The following is an 8,575-nucleotide window of genomic DNA, read 5'->3' on the forward strand; positions in this document are numbered from 1 at the left end:
TTTCCCAACAGGGAACGTGACCAGGAATTGTACAAGCCAGGGCTGGTCGGATGTGTACCCTGCTCCCTACACCGTAGCTTGTGGATATGATTCCAACAGCACTCCAGGGGAAGAGGTCTGTAAACCTGGATGGGTAGACATCGACATTTAACAGGGATCCATATCAGATAGTCTTCCCATGCCCAGTTTTTTCCGTTTCCACTCTGATTCCCCAAGAGAGAAGAGCCCTCTGGAGGATCCCTGGAAGCAGAGTTCAAATGCTTGGACAAAGAAATGATCTTCCCTTTGATTTTATAGAATCATGGAATGGTTTGAGTTGGAGGGGACCTTAAAGACCATCTCATTCCAACCCTCCTGCCTTGGGCAGGGAGACCTTCCACTAGACCAGGTTGCTCCAAACCCTGTCCAGCCTGGCCTAGGACACTTCCAGGGATGGGACATCCACAGTTTCCAGGGCAGTGACAGGAAATCAGCACCTGTGAAGATCAGACCAATGTCTATGTGATGCCCACACATAACTTCAGGTGCTTCATTTTCCATGGTGAACTTTGAAACAAGCCCTCCACATTCATATTTGTCCTTAAGTCGATGCGGTGATTCCAGTCTTTCTAGGGCAACATTAGGATCAAAAGGGATAAAAAGGATATAACTCACTTGCCATCAGGGCTGCCCTGCTGAACTCAACCAGCTGAATATCCAGAGCACTGTAAGGAACACACATTTCCATGCAATATTCCTGAATTTTGTAAGGAAATCCTCAAGCTCTCTGGGATATTGTCTGTATATAAATTAGCGATTGCTGACAGGTATAAACAGCTTTATGGAGTAGTGTCATTACACAGGGAGGAGTTTGTTATTGGTTTGCTGCCGCCTGAGACAAGAAGGGTAAAGTCTAAAGAGGGTGACAAGTGTCAGAAGCAAAATTCACCTCACCTAACTCAAAGTTCAGCATCTAATCTAAACTAAACTAGTCCCCTATAACTGTCACATAGTCAACAAGAGAAAGCTTATGCTGGAAAAGAATCACATTTCACAGCAATCAGATATTGTAGTGTTTATATTTTTATATAATATGTTTATATTTTTATATAATATGTTTATATCTTTATATAATATGTTTATATTAAACCTCCTCCCATGTTTGTGGGGGGTTTTTTCTGTTTTATGACATGTCAGTGTTTGTGAATGTTGGACATAGGAATCTCAATAATGAATGAAGATATGTTTCCAGTACCTAAAGGGGGCTTACAAGAAGACTAGAGAGGGGCTTTTCACAAGGGCATGGAGTGATAGGACAAGGGGGAATGGCCTTAAGATGAAGGAAGACAGGTTTAGATTACATATTAGGAAGAAATTCTTCCCTGTGGGGGTGGTGCAGCACTGGAACAGGTTGTCCAGAGAGGTTGTGAACTGCCTACCCCTGGAAATGTTCAAGACCAGGTTGGACGGGGCTCTGAGCAACCTGGGATAGTGGAAGGTGTCCCTGCCCATGGAAGAGGGTTGGAACAAGATGATCTTTAAGGTCCCTTCCAACCCAACACATTCTGTAATTCCATATGTGGTGAGAGGTCTCTGCATGTGGTCACACATTCCCAAGGCACTCAGGAGAGGATCTGAACAGAACTGAGGCAGCTTTACGAGTGGAAGAACATAGAAAATAGCCAAGGGAAAGTTGCACAAAGAATTCCAAGGCTCTTCTGCAGAAAGTCTTAGTCTGCCTTCAAGGTCAGCCACCACTTCACATCCTCAAGTGTCCCATCCCTCAGATCAAGCTGTGTGGTACCAGCTCAGCACTGCAAAAGCCATTGTCACAGGTCTGCTCTGGGAAGGACTGTCATCCGGAGCCCTGGTTTGTGTTCCAGCAGCAGAGGGGATTTGGGAATTCCTGGGACGTGCTTTGGCGACCCGATGCATTGCGGCATTGCCAGAGTGTCGCGTTACCAGGAGAACGCGGATTGTGTTCTTTTAATTCTTTCTTAATTATTTTCTCCTGATTTCTGCACTTTTGTTATGCCGTTTAAGTCTAATTCGTGTGAAAGGTGACTGAGGGGGCTGAGCATGCAGTACTAGTCTGGGAGGAAGAATAGTTTTTTGTTGGTGGTGTATTGGCTGTCACTTTGGGGAGGAAGAAGTAAAGGGAATAGGAAAAAAGAACAACAGGTTGTATGGGACACGAGGTCCAGGACAGATTGATAACCTTCCATGTGTAGAACACTTCATAAACTCTTGGGCTCAAGTTTGGGCCAACATGTGTGGCAACTGAAAGACTTTATATCAGTGTTTCTCTTCTTTTTCTCTTACAAATGGAAATGTTTTCCATTGTCGACCAAGATACCAAGGGACAAACGTTGACGTTACTGAACAGAAACCGAGGAAGATGATTCTTAATTAATCTCAATTTAACATCTACCTGAAATAATTGTTATTATCACATTCCTGTGAAATTAAGCAGAAGCTTTCAGAAGTCAGAGAGACAATGAGGAAATTGCCTAATTTCATTCTGTAAATTGATCTAGGTCTTCATCTAGAATCCAGGCATCCTGCCATGCATTGCCTTCACTTACCTAAATCCCTCTTTTTTCTACTAAGAATATTTTAGTCATCTGAACCCTGAGTGAAATTCCAATTCCATTGATGCTCTTGGGTCAAAATCTCTGGTTTGATATCTGTAAAGTAGGAACCGATTGTCATTAGCAAGTGCAAATGAAGAGTGAGAAGTCATTATGTGCTGTTTCCAGAACAGAGATGACCCCACGTGCTACATTAAAGCTGAATTCAGAACCATCCCTCTCTACTCAGGAAGGATTGGTCATCATGAAATATAAAGGCAGGGAATTGCTTGTTGAATAACACCAAGAACTTTCCTGCTCCTGGGAATAACTCTAAGAAGCAAAAGACCTATATCTGTATTCACACTGGAGAGCTTCCATCCACCACCCCACTGCCGACATCTCCTGTGATATCCCTTAACTTCCTTTCCCCCATTTCTCTGCTCTCCTAAATACAGTGTGGGACAACCTCTTCCTCAAACACAGTCCCCTACCACAGGCTCCCTCCTTCTGCTGGCCAGGTCTTTCCTGGAACATTTCTGCTCTGGTGCCACCAAGAAGGAAACTAAATAATGAGAGAAAGATGAAACCAAGAGGAAGGAGGTTGACTGCTTTTACTGGAAAAGTCTCAGCTGCCTTTGAGATTCCAAACTCCAATAAGGCTGAAAAGAAGACTTAATTTAGGTAGCTTTGAGTGTCTTGGTTTAACCCCCCTCCAAGCTGGCTTGTGCAAATGCTAAAGGATTGCTGCTCATCTCAGCCCCACTTGGGGCTAAAGCACCAAGTACTTGTCAAGGCCTGTGAAAATAACATATAAAAGTGTCAACTCTCAGTGTTATTGAAGAGCATTTTTCCAAACAAGGTTAGGTTTAGATTTTCTGTCCAAACTGCTCTTTGTGGTTTTGGTTTTTCAGGTTTTTTATTGAAAAGGAGGATAAGGAAGGCAGAGAAGGGTCAGTCAAGGGCTGGAAAAAAATGACATTTTCCACAAACTGAGTTAGATTCTCATAAAAACTTAGATTTTTCATTGATAAAATAAATGTCTAAATACTTTTATCTTTTGTCCTTTATTTAAGCTGAAAATCAGAATGTATTGATTTAGAGTGTTGCTAGAAAGCCTTGGAGAGCTGGAGTTTTACTGCCTTACTTCCCTATTTTGTTTAGAACAGGATTCCCTGTTGGAATCATGTCCCATGGTCAGGGATTCCCTCTGTGTCCTGTCAAAGAGAAAAGCCACGAACCAATTTCCAACTCAACATATATTTCTGAATTAACATATATGTGTGATTTCAGTGACAATGTTTTAAGTTACTTGCCTAAACACAGCGTGCAACTTCCACGAAAACAAACCAATTTCCCAAGCAGTTCTGCCCTCAAACTTCCTTAATAAGCCTGAAGCTCCTCGTCCTCCCCTCGTCAGCGGTGATGTGTCAGTGTGCTCTTTAGCTGAACATTAGTCATTCTTGTTCCACGAGGTTCTAACCATGTAGCTGTCTCTGCAAGTGTCAAACCAGGCTCCTTCCAGCAGGAACATTCCCCTGGTGTAACTCCAGCCTGGTTTTGGAGTGATCCAAGCTCTGCTGCAACCGGACATGTTCTTATTCACACCGGTGGTATTTGAGTAGTGTGCACTGCTGGATGTGAAGGAGTTGGAGTTGTTTTAAGAGGATGGAGAAGGATGATTTCCTTGTCTCACCAGTCAGTGGTGCTGTATTTAGGAATGCATTTTGGCAGCTCGTTGAAAGACCTGTTTTGCCTCTTTCCTCTCCCCACAGCAAACAGCGTTCTATGGCACAGTCAAGACTGGCTACACCATCGGACACACCTTGTCCCTCATTGCCCTCACAGCTGCTATGATCATCCTGTGTCTCTTCAGGTAAGACCATGAGCAAACAAGGCACTCAAAAGGACATGGAAGCTGTTAAAGTTACAGACTTTATAGGCTGTGAGTGTTACAGATAAATGCCAAAAACTTCTGTCACGTCTGAGTTGGATAGCGGAGGAAAGTTCTCCCGTCTTTTGGTACCTCTGTTTTTTAGAACGTGATTTGTGGCCTTTGTGTGAGAGTTATAACCCCAAATGCAATTATTTAAATGGATTCATCTCACTAAAGGTAGATTGTTACATGATGGATTCCTGTATTAGAGGTCATTATTCCATAAACCTGTTATAGTCCACAGAGTCCTAGTCAGATATGTGGATACTATGGAATTTCTACTCAAAGTAGGTATTCAAAATGATACAGATTAATCACACTCCAAAACTACCCAGAATCACCAAATCCTAGAATGGTTTGGGTTGGAAAGGACCTGAAAGATCATCTCATTCCAACCCCCTGCCATGGGCAGGGACACCTTCCACTAGCCCAGGTTGCTCCAAGCCCCCCAGCCCCTTCCAGGGATGGGGCAGCCACAGCTTCTCTGGGCAGCCTGTTCCCTCCCAAAGCCTATTTAAGAAACACTTCCTGCTGTGGTTTTATGGCAAGACAGAAACACCCAGAGCCATTTTAGTCATGCTGGTGGCTCTGAGATGTGCACAAGGGTAGCAGATACAATGATGGACCATTAGGAGACTCAGGCCCTTATGGACTGATGGGCAGATACTCTGCAGCTTATCAAGTGGCATTAGAAGCCCAGACTGCAGCAAATTAATGAATCCTCAGTCTCTTGTTTATAAATGAATCAGGCATCAAAATTTGGGTGCCTCAAATGAAGAAGTCTGCATATAAGTTATCTCCTATTATAAAGTTGTTTTTGTAAAGGGAGAACAGCAAAGATCTGTTCAGCAAAGATGTGGTTCCCCCTCCTCCTGTAGGAAAGAGCTTATATTCTAGGATATAACTCTCACACTTAGACCAAGACTGGCCTCACCTTTCAAGAACTTTGCTCTTCACCCATGTGTTCTCTCCTCTCACAAGGGAGGAGTGAATCAGACCCACATGCAGATTATCTCAACAAGGTACAAGGTGCCAGGCTGATGAAACTGTGGAGGTTCACGCTGTTCCTTTGTGGGAAGCAGAGTCATTTGACTTCCCTTCACCTGCAAGTAGAGAGAGCTCAGCTCAGCCACATTATCCTGCCATAAGCCCAGATCAGGAGCACAACCTCTGCCACGGCACAGGGACTCATTAGGAGCTGCTAATTTGATTGTGCTGCTGAGCGAGGTCTGTTGTGGCTCTGGTGTCTGTACAAAGTACCCATCTGCAGAGTATTGGGCTCTTCACGTAGCTGGTGTAAAATCCCACTTGAAAAAAAAGAAAAAAAACCCTACTTGATCAAAATTCATCTTCAAAATGTGTGTTTAACCAAATGCTGATTTTTCTCTGGAGAATATCCCCCCCTCTCATGCTAATAAGATTAATATATACAATAAAGTAAAAGGAATGTAATTATTGTGCAGGATACAAGTGTACATTTATTGCCAATTTCATAATTTGTATTTTAAAATAATATTATGTATAATTTCTTTTTTAACTGCTTTGCACTTTTTTTCAGATATGCCTTTGATGAATAACTTTTTCTTCACATTCTTGAGACACTGTGAGCTTAGCAGAAGAAATACAATTCTCAGACACAGATTATTATTTTAATATGATTTTAAATATTTTTTCCCGATTTATCAAATTGACTACCAGAATTTTCACCCAATCTATGCTTTAAACTAGATGAATTCTGGTGGTGTTCTCAGTATCATTAACAACCAGTATTTTTTAAGTAATAATATAGTTCATGTTGCTCCAGAAAGCCTGTAATATGTGTTAATTTTGGCAACAGAGGCTAAGAATTTATTTCCCTTCTTGAACAAACATTTCACTTTGGAAATAATGATTGCAGTACAAACATTCTGTAGAAAACAGCCCTTTATTGTGAGCCCAGGCTGCTCAGTGGAAAACATTTCTTTTCCAGCGGAGAGCAGTGGGATGGACCTGTTTTCTGTCATTCTGTATTTGGTCCTGCTTTTCTGAATAATGAAAAAGCAGCAGCACTGCTGCAGATCTGTGGATCACCACGTTTTGTGGATTTAAAAAGGCTTAAGTGGATTTGTGGTGATGTACATCAGAACAGAGCCTGTCTCGGGGTTTCTGATGTTTAATTGTAACTCCATGTCTTTGCAGAAGGCACATGCAAATAGGTAAATAACCCCTTTTGAGAAGCCTGGCTATTCAGAAATGTTTCATCTCTTCCCGACAGAAAACTACACTGCACTCGAAATTATATTCACATGCATCTCTTCATGTCCTTCATCATGAGAGCCATTGCAGTCTTCATCAAAGATGTCATCCTGTTTGAAAGTGGAGAATCCGAGCACTGCTTTGTGAGTTCAGTAAGTAGCCTTGCACTTTGAAGTTTCCACCTTATTCTGTTGCCCCTCTTAAACAATGCACCAAAAATTACCTTGCAAGTGCACGAGAGACAGGACTTCGGGAATGTTTCGGGTTTTTTTTTTTCATGTTTGAAAGAAAAAATATGATTGCTGCAGGTCAATTTATATGGAAAGGGAATAAATTGATTATCAGAGTCAAAAATTTATAGGCATCTTGTCCCCTTGTGAGGTTGGACTCGCTGATCTTAGAGGTGTTTTGCAACCTCAACGATTCTGTGAGGTCAAACCCACAACCGAGGCTCTACAAGATTTTGGGGGTCCTGTCAGCCTGGTGTCCATCTCCCAGCCACGTGCTAATATTTGGATATCCTGGTCCAAGGACACTTGCAGTGCTGTGTTTAGGGATTCAATAACACCTTTCCCTCCAGAGTCAGACCCAGATTCACGTAACTAACTCCAGGTATCCTTGGGGTAAGTGCCTGTACACGAGTGTGTAAAGTGCAACCATAGTCAGTCAAGCTCTAATTAATATGTTCACTGGAGCCTGGAGAGCTGTTCCCCTCATTTGGAATAAGGCACCTGGATTTGGATGGGCTCCCTGGGCTCCAGTGACCCCACCTCTGCAGGAGTTTGGGCAGGAAATCCATGTGTAGACATGATCATCTATTTTTCACCTGGACCTGTCTCCCACGCTCTCTGTCTGCAGCTGTGAGATTTCCCTACTGGGACAATAAATGAGGGGAATAAAGGAGCTGGGATTTTATTTTTTTTTTTCACTTTCAGTGTTATCAGCTGGAGCAAACACTGAGGAGGGAGAAGGGCTGTTTATCTAAAGGCCATATTGACGTAAGGGGACACCAGCCATGGATAAATTTAAGCAGGAAATTGAAATCACCAAAACGAAGAGATGTGATCACAAATCATTCAAAAAAAAAAAAGAAAAGAAAAAAAGAACCCTCCATAGCAAATTCATAACATTACATTGTGCTTATAACATAACATTATGCTTGCTGGCGATAGCAGGAGACTGGGCACAGCAATCCAGCAAATCCCTTCTGGACCTGTTTTTTTGTGTCACACAGCACCAGAAAAAGCTTCTCTTTCTCTTCCATCCTTCCAGCTTACTCCTTGCCTTCTGGCTTTTCTGTATCCTAACCCTGAGTCCTGTCCCTGCTGTTACAATGAACTTTCTGCTCCAGCATCTCTCAGTTGCAGCCTCCTTTCAGCTTTTTCCAAGAACTGTCTGCAGCAGGAAGTGTTCCCTTTGGAATGTCCCTCCGTGCTTTTCCCTCCCAGTGGTTCACTGGGATCTGTATTCTTGCAACTGTTTTTTCCTTGGAGAGTCCATGAATGGTTAGAATGACATGGAAACTGGAATAAAAAAATTCCACTGATGCCAGTTGGCAGAGGAGCCAAGAACCCAACAAACCATGGAGCTTGAACTAACCCCTCACCCCTGGGGGTATTTGCACTGGGTCGTGACTGGGACATGACCACAGAGAGCTGTGTGAGAAGTGTTTCCATCCAGAAACAGAAATACAGGAATTTTCCTGCAGAATCCACAGCTCCTGGAAGCCACTGTGCTTTCAGGTAGACTCACAGGGTGTGTTTATCCCCATCAGAGAACTTTTAAGTTAAACACCAGCTCAGGGTGAATGGCTGGATGATACACAAGGGTTATAAACTTGTGTGGAACAAATCTG

General features: G+C 42.8%; 1 protein-coding gene across 3 annotated transcripts in view; it reads left to right on the top strand.

The window, feature by feature from the left end:
* Nucleotides 1–8,575, top strand: part of VIPR1 (vasoactive intestinal peptide receptor 1) — a 108,529-nt gene that overhangs the window by 65,653 nt on the left and 34,301 nt on the right. For all 3 annotated transcript variants that reach the window (XM_017830051.1, XM_017830053.1, XM_017830052.1), the window contains 3 exons: nt 12–115; nt 4,325–4,425; nt 6,740–6,872. In XM_017830051.1, the coding sequence (XP_017685540.1) occupies nt 12–115; nt 4,325–4,425; nt 6,740–6,872 (338 nt within the window). The remainder of the gene's footprint in view (nt 1–11; nt 116–4,324; nt 4,426–6,739; nt 6,873–8,575) is intronic.

This window comes from Lepidothrix coronata, unplaced genomic scaffold (assembly GCF_001604755.1).
Source record: "Lepidothrix coronata isolate B3197 unplaced genomic scaffold, Lepidothrix_coronata-1.0 Scaffold173, whole genome shotgun sequence".
Classification (NCBI taxonomy): Eukaryota; Metazoa; Chordata; class Aves; order Passeriformes; family Pipridae; genus Lepidothrix; species Lepidothrix coronata.